Genomic DNA, 14,509 nt, shown 5'->3' with positions numbered 1-14,509 from the left:
GCTTTAGAGACGCTCATGTAGTGTGTGTGCATATTGTATGTGAACACACAGGTATTGTGTGTGTAATTGTATGTTAGTGTTGACCTGCCTGGGGACTGCGGATGAAAATTAGCCTTAAATCCGGTACAATGCATGAACTGGAAACATTCAGCTCTAACACACACCTGGACACACACATGTGCGGTTTCAGCTCCAACACACACCTGTACAGGACACACACATGTGCGGTTTCAGCTCTAACACACACACCTGTACAGGACACACACATGTGCGGTTTCAGCTCTAACACACACACCTGTACAGGACACACACATGTGCGGTTTCAGCTCTAACACACACACCTGTACAGGACACACACATGGGCGGTTTCAGCTCTAACACACACACACCTGTACAGGACACACACATGTGCGGTTTCAGCTCTAACACACACACCTGTACAGGACACACACATGTGCTCTTTTATTCTGTCACATTCGGCAAAATCCAACAAACACAACAAGAGATGTAGTTTGACAGTGTGTTGAAATGACTGTCCGTGTGACTCACCATCGCCCCCTAGTGTTAAGTGCTAAACACCACAGCGACGTCAGCATACTTAATAAACCATAACTAATAATCATAACTAAAACAATCCATACATAACAAGAGTACTTGAATCTGTACGACTACACCCTCCCCCACTAAAAAAGGGTAACACTTTCTATGAAGCCTGCATTTATAATGCATCATAAGGGTATTCATAATGCATTATTATACATGCATAATGCCTTATGCTGTATCATCTCATGAATAATCATAACAACAGCAATAACGCTTACCTACTAATTAGATTTGGTAAAGCCTTGTAATTGGACAGTTTTAGTGAATGTTCTGTTCATGTGTACTTTTGCGCACAGCTTTGATTTTACTGTAAGGGAAATGTCTTATAACCACTCCATGATATATTATGGCTGTTTAAAAGAAGACTTTTGTTACTTTATACTTAAAGCAGACAAAGACTGCTTATAAATATTATGACCACATTATAAAGCTTTTGCACAGATGTGAACTCATTATTTTTGCTTTGTTTGATATAGCTTGTGAGGGACAGTAGTAAATGACAGCGTGGCCTTTAATCTCTTCTATCTGTACAGGTTCTGCAAGCGGTTCATTAACTCGGGAGACAGAAAGAGTGTGTGAACTTCTGCAGTCGTCAGTAGTAGTCGTCATACGGCTCGCTGATGTTAGTGGTCGTGGGACGTGGGATGCTGTAGTCTCTCTCAGCACGGATCTCCTGAAACATAAAACACACTGCAGATTGTACCATGTGACAGAGACATCATCACCCACCCAGTGCTGCAGGATTGTGATTGGACGATGAGAACTCACACTCATGAAGATTCCAGACGACACCACGACTTGACCTGCAACAGAAACATGTGACCTTTAACCTGTGGCAGCAACCAAAGTTGGTTTGTTGGATATGTTTCACAATGCATTCTGGGATTGTGTTATTCAGGATAGAGGCTGTAAGGTCAGGTATTTGATGATTAGCCTAAGCTAACGAGTATTAATGTTCCAGTAAAAATGTCTAAAAATCCTCAAAACAAGACTCAATTCTTGAGAAGCATCACTGTTTGAGATGTTAAGCCTTGTTTTTAATGCGGTGAGAATCTACTGATTGAAAAGATTGGACAACAGCGCCATCTGCTGCTTGAAATGTTCAACACAGCCATAAAGCCTGGAAATGTAATGCATATTTTATCAACTGAAATTGTTTCTTAAAATGTTTTAGTTGGACGTTCGTCTAACGTTGTTTAAATGTTACTACTGGTTTCAGAACGTTCAGAGAACATTCCAAAGTAACGTTTCATAATGTTTGAAGAATGATTCAATGGAACATTTCCTTAACTTTAAGAAAAAGAATTCTTAAAACATTGAAAAAACAAGATGTTTTGAACGCTCAGAGAACTTTTAGAAATAACGTTTTTCATAACTTAATGGGAACGTTAGCAAAAGGTTCTACGCAGAATACACTCGTGATGTTACGCAGAATGTTACGCAGAATACACTCGTGATGTTACGCACAATGTTACGCAGAATACACTCATGATGTTACGCAGAATGTTACGCAGAAAACACTCGTGATGTTACGCAGAATACACTCGTGATGTTACGCACAATGTTACGCAGAAAACACTTGTGATGTTACGCAGAATGTTACGCAGAATACACTCGTGATGTTACGCACAATGTTACGCAGAATACACTCGTGATGTTACGCAGAATGTTACGCAGAATACACTCGTGATGTTACGCAGAATGTTACGCAGAATACACTCGTGATGTTACGCACAATGTTACGCAGAATACACTCATGATGTTACGCAGAATGTTACGCAGAAAACACTCGTGATGTTACGCAGAATACACTCGTGATGTTACGCACAATGTTACGCAGAAAACACTTGTGATGTTACGCAGAATGTTACGCAGAAAACACTCGTGATGTTACGCAGAATACACTCGTGATGTTACGCACAATGTTACGCAGAAAACACTTGTGATGTTACGCAGAATGTTACGCAGAATACACTCATGATGTTACGCAGAATGTTAAACATAATACACTCGTGATGTTACGCACAATGTTACGCAGAAAACACTCGTGATGTTACGCAGAATACACTCGTGATGTTACGCACAATGTTACGCAGAAAACACTTGTGATGTTACGCAGAATGTTACGCAGAAAACACTCGTGATGTTACGCACAATGTTACGCAGAATACACTCGTGATGTTACGCAGAATGTTACGCAGAATACACTCGTGATGTTACGCAGAATGTTACGCAGAATACACTCGTGATGTTACGCACAATGTTACGCAGAATACACTCATGATGTTACGCAGAATGTTACGCAGAAAACACTCGTGATGTTACGCAGAATACACTCGTGATGTTACGCACAATGTTACGCAGAAAACACTTGTGATGTTACGCAGAATGTTACGCAGAAAACACTCGTGATGTTACGCAGAATACACTCGTGATGTTACGCACAATGTTACGCAGAAAACACTTGTGATGTTACGCAGAATGTTACGCAGAATACACTCATGATGTTACGCAGAATGTTAAACATAATACACTCGTGATGTTACGCACAATGTTACGCAGAAAACACTCGTGATGTTACGCAGAATACACTCGTGATGTTACGCACAATGTTACGCAGAATACACTCGTGATGTTACGCACAATGTTACGCAGAAAACACTTGTGATGTTACGCAGAATGTTAAACATAATACACTCGTGATGTTACGCACAATGTTACGCAGAAAACACTCGTGATGTTACGCAGAATACACTCGTGATGTTACGCACAATGTTACGCAGAAAACACTTGTGATGTTACGCACAATGTTACGCAGAAAACACTTGTGATGTTACGCAGAATGTTACGCAGAATACACTCATGATGTTACGCAGAATGTTAAACATAATACACTCGTGATGTTACGCACAATGTTACGCAGAATACACTCGTGATGTTACGCAGAATGTTACGCAGAATACACTCGTGATGTTACGCAGAATGTTACGCAGAATACACTCGTGATGTTACGCAGAATACACTCATGATACACTTCCATGGTCTGTCATGTCCGCGCTACCTCAGGTAAGGGTAAGGTGCGCACTCACTGCTTTTCTGGTGCTCGTGTTCTTGATGTCGCCGCACAGGTTCCCGAGATCCTGAACGGTGACGAGCGCGTCGGAGCCGTTGTCCTCCATGCGGGAACGAACGACATCCGGCTGCGGCAGACGGAGGTTCTGAAGAAGGACTACAGGAGCCTGATCGAGACGGTACGCAGCACAGCGCCTGAGGCAACGATCATCGTGTCTGGACCGCTTCCCACGTACCGACTAGGACAAGAAAGGTTCAGTAGACTATTTGCTCTAAATGAATGGTTAATGTCATGGTGTAATGAACAGAAACTGCTCTTTGTAAATAATTGGAATCTGTTCTGGGAGCGACCTAGGCTCTACCGTGCTGATGGCCTGCACCCCAGCAGAATCGGAGCGGCTGTTCTGTCGGACAACATCTCCAAGACGTTACACACCGTATGACTAAAAAATCAAATTCCAAATCACAGTCTTTGCTGTGCCAATTTAATTGATATAAGTAGTGTAGAATATTATATAGAAACTGTGTCTATTCCTCGTTTAGTGAGGCCAAATAATAAATCCACTGTAGGATCTAGGAAAAATCTTATTGTAATTAAACCAGAAAATCTAAATATCAGTGAACAAAAACAATTTCTAAAACTAGGTCTTCTAAACATTAGATCGCTCACACCTAAGGCGGTTATTGTAAATGAAATGGTCACAGATAATAGCTTCGATGTACTTTGCCTTACTGAAACCTGGCTTAAACCAAATGAGTATTTCGGTCTAAATGAGTCTACTCCGTCAGGATATTGTTATAAGCATGAGCCCCGTCTGATCGGTCGTGGCGGCGGTGTTGCAACAATCTATAGAGATATTCTTAATGTTACTCAGAAAACAGGTCACAGGTTTAATTCGTTTGAAGTACTTGTGCTAAATGTTACGCTCTTAGATGTAAGAAAGAAATCCCTATTATCTCTAGCCTTGGCTACTGTATATAGACCTCCAGGGCCCTACACTGATTTCCTAAAAGAGTTTGCAGACTTTCTCTCAGATCTATTGGTCAATGTCGATAAAGCAATAATTGTTGGAGATTTTAACATACACGTAGATAACACAAATGATGCGTTAGGGACTGCGTTCACAGATTTATTAAACTCCTTTGGGGTCAAGCAAAACGTCAGTGGTCCCACTCATCGTCTAAATCATACACTAGACTTAATTATATCATATGGAACCGATCCAACCGATATAGATATTATACCGCAAAGTGACGATCTCACTGATCATCACATGGTAACTTGTATAATACGCACTGCTGAAATTTGTCATGTTGCGCCACGTTATAGACCAGGCAGAACAATCCTTCCAATCACTATAGATAGATTCTCAAATAGCTTACCTGATCTATCTCAGCTGCTCAGTGAACCCAAACAAACAGATGAACTAGAGGAAATGACCAGCAGTTTGAGCACCATTTTCTCTAGTACATTAGATATTGTTGCACCAATTAGATTGAAAAAGGTTAGAGAGAAAACTAAAGCACCATGGTACAATAGTACTACACATGCTATCAAGAGAGAAACTCGTAACTTAGAGCGTAAATGGAAACAAACTAATTTAGAGGTCTTTAGAATCGCGTGGAAAGACAGTGTGTCACGTTATAAACAGGCTCTAAAAGCAGCCAGGGCTGAGCATCTCCGCAAACTAATAGAAAATAACCAAAATAATCCAAGGTTTTTATTTAACACCGTGGCTAGGCTAACAAATAAACAGACATCACCAGAGCAAAATATTCCGTTACAGTATAGTTGTAATGATTTTATGAATTACTTCAATGAGAAAATAGAAAGCATCCGAAATACAATTGTAAATGTACAATCCTCTATGGTCTCTTGTGATTCAGCCTCAATTATCGTCCCTCAAGAACAACTACAGCTTTACAACTGTAGGACAGGAAGAGCTAAATAAACTTATCATTGCATCTAAACCAACAACATGTTTATTAGATCCAATACCCACTAAACTACTGAAAGAAGTGTTACCTGTAGTGGAAGAGCCTCTTCTTAATATTATTAACTCGTCTTTATTTTTAGGTCATGTTCCAAAAATATTCAAGCTGGCAGTAATAAAACCTCTTATTAAGAAACCGCAATTAGATCAAAATAACTTAGCAAATTACAGACCCATTTCAAATCTTCCATTTATGTCTAAAATACTAGAAAAAATTGTGTCCGCTCAATTGTGTTCTTTCTTGCAAGAAAATGAGATATATGAAAAATTTCAGTCAGGATTCAGACCGCATCATAGCACAGAAACTGCGCTAGTTAAAATTACAAATGATTTACTTTTAGCTTCTGACCAAGGCTGTATCTCAATATTAGTTCTACTCGATCTTAGCGCTGCGTTCGACACTATAGATCATAAAATACTCCTGGATCGACTACAAAACTACACTGGTGTTCAGGGACAGGCATTAAGCTGGTTCAGATCGTATTTATCAGACCGTTACCATTTTGTCTGTTTAAATGGGGAAAAATCGAAGATAACGTCAGTAGACTATGGAGTGCCGCAAGGATCGGTGTTAGGCCCTCTGCTATTCTCAATATATATGCTGCCACTTGGTAATATTATAAGAAAACATGGAATTAATTTCCACTGCTATGCTGATGACACTCAATTATATATTTCATCACGACCAGATGAATACACTAACTTATCTAAATTGACAGAATGTCTTAAAGATATAAAATGCTGGATGACGTGTAATTTCCTGCTACTAAATCCAGATAAAACTGAGGTATTACTTATTGGTCCAAAAAACTACCCACAAAATCTCTTACAATACAACTTTAATTTAGGCAAGGCAAGGCAAGGCAAGTTTATTTATATAGCACATTTCATACACAATGGTAATTCAAGGTGCTTTACATAGAAAAATCAAAAGAAATAGGAATAATTAAAACAGTTAAGAATAAAGAGATTAAAATAATCAAAAGAAATAAGAATAATTAAAACAGTTTAGAATAAAAAATTAAATAAAATACAGTACAAACAGTCGGACACAGTGGCAAAGTGCTCATTCAGTAAATGCATAGCTAAACAGATGTGTTTTGAGTCTGGATTTGAATGTGACTACTGTAGGAGCACATCTGATCTCTTCTGGAAGCTGGTTCCAGCTGCGGCTGGCATAGTAGCTAAAAGCAGACTCTCCTTGCTTAGAGTGAACCCTTGGTATTTCTAGCTGATGTGATCCTAATGATCTGAGTGATCTGTTGGGTTTATATTCAGTGAGCATATCTGCAATGTATTTAGGTCCTAGGCCATTAAATGATTTATATACCAGTAATAATACTTTAAAATCAATCCTAAATGTAACTGGGAGCCAGTGTAAAGACCTGAGGACTGGTGTGATGTGTTCATATTTTCTGGTTCTGCTCAGAAGCCTGGCAGCAGCGTTCTGTATGAGCTGCAACTGTCTTATGGTCTTTTTAGGAAGGCCAGTGAGGAGTCCATTACAATAATCCACCCTGCTGGTGATGAAAGCATGCACAAGTTTCTCTAAGTCTTGACTGGAAACAAAGCATCTAATTCTTGCAATATTTTTCAGATGATAGTATGCTGATTTAGTTATTGATTTGACATGACTACTGAAACTAAGGTCTGACTCTAGAGACACACCAAGATTCCTGACTTGATTTTTAGTTGTTAGACCCCTAGCGTCAAGGTATGCATTCACCTTGAGAACTTCATCTTTGTTTCCAAACGCAATGACTTCAGTTTTGTCTTTGTTTAACTGAAGAAAGTTTTGGCACATCCAACTGTTTACTTCATCAATGCATTGGCACAGGGAGTCAATGGGGCTGTAATCGTTAGGCGATAGGGATAAGTAGAGCTGTGTGTCGTCTGCATAGCTGTGGTAAGAGATTTTGTTCTTTCTCATTATTTGGCTCATTGGGAGCATGTACAGGTTGAACAGGAGTGGTGCAAGAATTGAGCCTTGAGGGACTCCGCATGTCATGGACGTCCACTCAGACTTATGGTCTCCTATACTCACATAATAACCTCTCCCTTCTAAGTATGACCTGAACCATTTTAGGACTATCCCAGAAAGCCCCACCCAGTTTTCCAGCCTGTCAAGAAGTATGTCGTGATCGACAGTGTCAAATGCAGCACTGAGGTCGAGTAGTACCAGCACTGATAATTTCCCTGTATCAGTATTTAAGCGAATATCATTTATTATCTTTATGAGCGCTGTCTCTGTGCTGTGATGCGATCTGAAACCAGATTGAAAATTGTCAAAGTATCCATTCAAGCTTAAGAATTTGTTCACCTGATTGAAGACAACTTTTTCAATGATCTTCCCTATGAAAGGAAGATTTGAGATCGGTCTATAGTTGCTTAATATGGTCTTATCCAGATTGATCTTTTTCAGGAGGGGCTTGACAACTGCAGTTTTCAGGGAGTTTGGAAAATTCCCAGAGAGAAGTGAGGCATTTACCATTTCTAGGAGATCTGCTTCTAAACAGTTTAACACACTTTTGAAGAAAGATGTGGGAAGTGCGTCAAGGGCGCAGGTTGATGTTTTAAGGTGCTGTACGGTTTCTTCTAAAATTTTGCCATCAATTTCTTCAAAATCAGACATAGTAGCTACTTTCTGCGGTTGTGGTCTGATCTGTCTGACCCCAGTGCGGCTCAATGATGTGCTGATCACCTTTCTGATATTATTGATTTTCTCAGAGAAGAAAAAAGCAAACTCCCTGCACTTGCTGTCTGAAAGCATTTCACTGGGAATCTGGCTTGGGGGGTTTGTCAGTCTCTCTACAGTAGCAAAAAGAGTGCGTGTGTTGTTTAAGTTGCTGTTTATAATATTTGAGAAGAAAGTCTGTCTAGCTTTGCCTAGTTCCATATTAAAAGCATGGATGGTGTCTTTGTAGATGTTATAATGGACTACAAGTTTTGTCTTCCGCCACATGCGCTCTGTTTTTCTGCATTGTCTTTTCATATTTTGCACAGCTGTTGAGTTTCTCCAAGGTGCTTTTTGTCTACCACTCTTCCTGACTTTCACAGGAGCAATATCATCAATTACACTTTTAACTTTTGAGTTAAAACAATCAAGGAGAAAATCAACAGAGTCAGCAGATATGCTTGGTGTTGAAGATATAGCCTTCATAAATAGTACACTAGTGTTCTCATTTATGCATCTCTTCTTGACAGACACAGATCTAGCTTCAATGGCAGGAGAGATCAATATATCAAAGAAAATACAGAAATGATCAGACAGTGCTACATCCTTAATAACAATCGATGAAATGTTTAGACCCTTACTGATAAGTAAATCTAGAGTGTGTCCACGAGTGTGTGTCGGTCCGTGTACATGCTGAATCAGGTCAAAAGTTTTTAAAACAGTTTTGATTTCTTTTGCCATATTTGTATCATTATCTATGTGAATGTTAAAATCTCCAGCAATTGCAAAACAGTCGAACTCTGAGGAAATTGTTGATAACAGTTCTGTAAAGTCCTCAGCAAAGGCTGGAGAGTATTTTGGAGGCCTGTAAATAATGATAAGTAAAATGCGTGGGGCACCTTTTAAAACAATACCGAGATATTCAAAAGACGGGTAGTTACCAAATGATGTTTGCTTACATTGATAGACATCCTTAAAAAGAAAAATTTAATTTTTATTTAGAAGGATGTCCTGTTACCTTATCGACTACAGTAAAAGACCTGGGTGTTATCCTAGACCGCAACTTGTCTTTCGAAAATCATATTTCGTATGTTACAAGAACAGCTTTTTTCCACCTTAGAAACATTGCTAAATTACGTAACATGCTATCTGTTTCTGATGCAGAAAAGTTAGTTCATGCATTCATGACCTCGAGACTAGATTACTGTAATGCTTTATTAGCTGGTTGTCCTGCATCTTCAATAAACAAGCTACAGTTAGTGCAAAATGCAGCCGCTAGAGTTCTTACTAGGTCAAGAAAATATGATCATATAACACCGATTCTATCATCTCTGCACTGGTTACCTATTAAGTTCCGTATCAATTACAAAGTACTACTACTGACCTATAAAGCCCTAAATGGTTTAGCTCCTGTGTATTTAATGGACCTTCTATCGCCCTACAATCCATCGCGTTCTTTAAGATCCTGAAATTCGAGGCTTCTGGTCATTCCTAGGATATCTAAGTCCACTAAAGGAGGGAGGGCGTTCTCACATTTAGCTCCTAAACTCTGGAATAGCCTTCCTGATACTGTTCGTGGCTCAGACTTGCTCTCCCAGTTCAAAACTAGATTAAAGACGCATCTCTTCAGCCAAGCATTCACATAATGCTTACCTTTTATACCACTGTTGAATCAGATCGACTGCATTAATATTATGAACAGCAGCTACGCTAATTATTTCCCATCTGCTTTTCTGCTGTTATCTCGGGACGCTAGTCCCGAGGTAAATAGCGTTCGTCAGCTCCAGTTTGTATCCAGACTCTCACGGAGACTTCTGATGCCCCAACGCCTGCGATGAGACGACTCGACGCCTGCGATGAGACGACTCGACGCCTGTGAAGAGACGACTCGACGCCTGTGAAGAGACGACTCGACGCCTGTGAAGAGACGACTCGACGCCTGTGAAGAGACGACTCGACGCCTGTGAAGAGACGACTCGACGCCTGTGAAGAGACGACTCGACGCCTGTGAAGAGACGACTCGACGCCTGTGAAGAGACGACTCGACGCCTGTGAAGAGACGACTCGACGCCTGTGAAGAGACGACTCGACGCCTGTGAAGAGACGACTCAATGCCGGCGATATGTTATGCCCTAAATTAATACATGATGATTAACTAACTATATTCTTCTATGTACATTTCTGAAATGCACTTTCTGTAAAGCTGCTTTGAAACAATATGTATTGTGAAAAGCGCTATACAAATAAATTTGAATTGAATTGAATTGAATGATGTTACACACAATGTTACGCAGAAAACACTTGTGATGTTACGCAGAATGTTACGCAGAATACACTCGTGATGTTACGCAGAATGTTACTCAGAATACACTCGTGATGTTACGCATAATGTTACGCAGAATACACTCGTGATGTTACGCAGAATGTTACGCAGAATACACTCATGATGTTACGCAGAATGTTACGCAGAATACACTCATGATGTTACGCAGAATGTTACGCAGAATACACTCATGATGTTACGCAGAATGTTACGCAGAAAACACTTGTGATGTTACGCAGAATGTTACGCAGAAAACACTTGTGATGTTACGCAGAATGTTACGCAGAATACACTCATGATGTTACGCAGAATGTTACGCAGAATACACTCGTGATGTTACGCACAATGTTACGCAGAAAACACTTGTGATGTTACGCAGAATACACTCGTGATGTTACGCACAATGTTACGCAGAATACACTCGTGATGTTACGCACAATGTTACGCAGAATACACTCATGATGTTACGCAGAATGTTAAACATAATACACTCATGATGTTACGCACAATGTTACGCAGAAAACACTTGTGATGTTACGCAGAATGTTACGCAGAAAACACTTGTGATGTTACGCAGAATGTTACGCAGAATACACTCATGATGTTACGCAGAATGTTAAACATAATACACTCGTGATGTTACGCACAATGTTACGCAGAAAACACTTGTGATGTTACGCAGAATGTTACGCAGAATACACTCGTGATGTTACGCAGAATGTTACGCAGAATACACTCGTGATGTTGCGCAGAATACACTCATGATGTTACACAGAATTTTACACAGAATACACTTTGGATGTTACGTAGAAAGAAAGTCTGTGGAAACAAGCTGGAATCTCGAATGCTAAAGAAAACACGTCTTGTTTGTAGGATTTAGACACAAAAGGCTAATAAATATATGATACAAAGTATTAATTTTGTGTTTGCAAATTAAAAAAATATATTTTTAAGGTTTTTACTATTGCTGAAATAAAGTGTAAAGTTTTCGAACATGTTAAACTGACTGTCTTCTCTACCCGTACCTCTGCTCCCGTCCGCATCTGTCTGGAAGCCGCTGTTGTCCGAGCCTGTTCTCGGCTCCACTGAAGCTGGTGTTCTGGGGCTCGTCCAGCCAGTGAAGTCCAGAGGCGGGTCTTTGGTGCGGGCGTCGCTCCTGCACATGAAGCAGACCTGAGTGAAACCATGTCCCAGGAGCAGCACCCAGCCGTTAGCGGTCAGTGCCACGCTGATCACGGGGTCGTCCCAGCCGGGGCTGCGGCCCATGGCTCGGTTCCCGTAGGCGAGCAGCGTGACCCAGACGATCCAGACGGAGACGCTCAGCATCAGCGTGAGGACCAGCAGCCCGGCCTGCAGCTTGTTCCACCAGCGCGTCTGTCCGCTGTAGCTGTAGCTGTAGGTGACGCACGCGCGCCGAAGGAAGCTCAGCGCTAACACCAGTGCCACGGCTATCAGGAGCATCACGTAAATCTGCAGCATGACGAACTCCGGCGGTGAGAACTGGCACGTCCTCTTGTCCTGCACCAGCACTACCAGCAGCCACTCCACCACTAAGATCACCTGCACCAGCGCTAGCGCCGCGGTCACGCACACCTCCCTCCACCCGCGCGCTAGTGCCGCCCCCAACAGGGCCAGACCGCGCGCTAGCAGAGCGCCGAACGCCGTGCTGAACACCACGCTGAAGGCAAACACGCGCGCCGGGCAGGTCTGTGGGGAGAGCGAGATCATGAAGCAGTAGGGGAGAGCGAAGACGCCGGCTGTGGCTAGCAGGAACAGCAGCAGTGCCGCTAGCGCACCGGATCGACGGCGGGACCACAGCAGCAGAACCAGCATCAGCACCACACAGCTCACCAGGCCCAGCCCAGACACAGCCTGAACGACCACACCCCACGTGTCACACAGAGCCCAGTACGTCTGAGCCAGAGCCGGGCCGCAGCCCGCCGGCCTGGAGCCTTTCCCCAGATGAAGATCCATGGAGCCGTTCCCCTGCAGGAGATCCATGGACACGTTTCGACAGCGGCGTCTGATTGGATGATGGATCTGACGCAAGTGCTTAACTGGATCCGTTGAGAATGGTTATGATGATGGTGATGATGACGACGATAATGACGTGATTTTCTCTTTTCTCTCTTATGCCCACAGTGATCTACAGGAAATACAGAGTTTCTCAACTTACTTCCAGTTGTAAGTTACTTACTCACCCATCCACCTACCCATCCATCCCCACATTTATCTATTTATTTATCCACCCATCCATCCATCATCCATCTGTCTGTCTGTACACACTACACAGCAAAATCCCCAGAGTTAAATGAACTCTGCTCAGATTACATATGGTCCAACTCTAAAGAGTGTTAAAGTAACTCTGAATCAGAGTTAAAGTTAATGAGATAATTAAGTGATTAATTAAGTGATAATTGAGCATTAGTGATGAACACCTGCTGATAACAAGCAGAATCACTGAAAGAAAGAGAAACAACAAGAACAGAAAAAAGATAAACACAAGAACTACAACTGACTTCAGCCACAGCCTTAGATGAAATCAACTGAAGATAAAGGAAGAAATTAAATCTCCGAAGATCTCATCAGAAGATTAAACAACTCCACAAACAGCATTACCAGCTTCACTTATTACTAACCAGTTTGACTTCTTATTACTTATCACTTATTACTTCCAGTTCTGCCATTCATCAGCAGAAGTTCTTATTCAGAATTAACCGAGTTTTAGATGTTGATGATATATTGAAAATGATTGGTCACCGTTATTGTGATCAGTGTGTCCTTTAGTTGGGCAGTTTGACTCTTGGCTGATTATGTGAATTTGTGGTCTTTGTAACAGTGTTTACCAAAATACATAATTTGTTGCAAAGGAAGCCAGAAACAAAGATGATCAGTTGAATAAAATAAAAAATAGAATAATCAGGTGAATAGAATAATAGAATAGAAAAGACACCAAAAGTGGTCCTTCTTTATTAATAGGTTATATTCACTGACAATACTTTCTTGCGACAGATCAGACATTCTGAATTTTGATTTTTAAAATACATTATGGGAAAAAAAAATCTTTAGACACACATAGACATCAAGAATCAACATATGAATCTCAACAATGGTGACATGCTTCATGCCGCAATGCACGCTGGGATCCATGAGTTTTACACTATGGTGGCTCCCAGCATGCATTGCGGCATGAAGCATGTCACCATTGAGTTGCATAAACTAGCATTTTTCTACTTTATGATGCTGAGCTCTATAACCTGATCATCATTGTTTTTGGTTCCCTATGCAACAAATTATGTGTTTTAGTAAACATTGTTACAAAGACCACAAACTCACATAATCAGCCAAGAGTCAAACTGCCCAACTTAATGAAACACTGATCACCATAATGGTGACCAAACATTTTGAATAAAACATCAACATCTAAACCTCTGTTAATTCTCAAAAACAATTTCTGTAAATGAATATCAGAAATAAAGTCAAATTTAAGTGAAGCTGGTAATGCTGTTTGTGGAGTTATTTATCCTCCTTTGCTCTGATATTGAGAGATTTAAGGTCTTCTTTAATCTTTAGTTGATTCCACCTTAGGCTGTGGCTGAAGTCAGTTGTAGTTCTTGTGTTTTACTTACATTCAGTGATTCTGCTTGTTAACAGCAGGTGTTCATCACTGATGCTCAATCATCACTTAATTAATGACTTAATTATCTCTTTAACTTTAACTCTGATTCAGAGTTACTTTAACACTCTTTAGAGTGGGGGCATATGTACTCAGAGCAGAGTTCATTTAACTCTGGGGATTTTGCTGTGTACCATTCAAAAGTTTGGGTTCGGTAAGATTTTAAA

The 14,509-nt window shown here is 40.9% G+C and overlaps 1 protein-coding gene across 1 annotated transcript; it reads right to left on the bottom strand.

The window, feature by feature from the left end:
• Positions 1-1,195: 1,195 nt before the first annotated feature.
• Positions 1,196-12,757, bottom strand: LOC130106002 (G-protein coupled receptor family C group 5 member B). Its single transcript, XM_056272199.1, has 3 exons — positions 11,692-12,757; positions 1,372-1,406; positions 1,196-1,276 (listed from the first exon to the last, which is right to left on the bottom strand). Exons 1-3 carry the CDS (start codon positions 12,665-12,667, stop codon positions 1,196-1,198), a joined length of 1,092 nt encoding a protein of 363 aa, XP_056128174.1. The 5' UTR covers positions 12,668-12,757.
• Positions 12,758-14,509: the final 1,752 nt, after the last annotated feature.

The sequence above is a fragment of the Rhinichthys klamathensis genome, unplaced genomic scaffold (genome assembly GCF_029890125.1).
Source record: "Rhinichthys klamathensis goyatoka isolate OS25496 unplaced genomic scaffold, OSU_Roscu_1.1 h1tg000331l_1, whole genome shotgun sequence".
Lineage (NCBI taxonomy): Eukaryota > Metazoa > Chordata > Actinopteri > Cypriniformes > Leuciscidae > Rhinichthys > Rhinichthys klamathensis.
The sequence above is the reverse complement of the archived record's forward strand: the minus strand, read 5'-3'. Positions and strand labels throughout refer to the sequence as shown.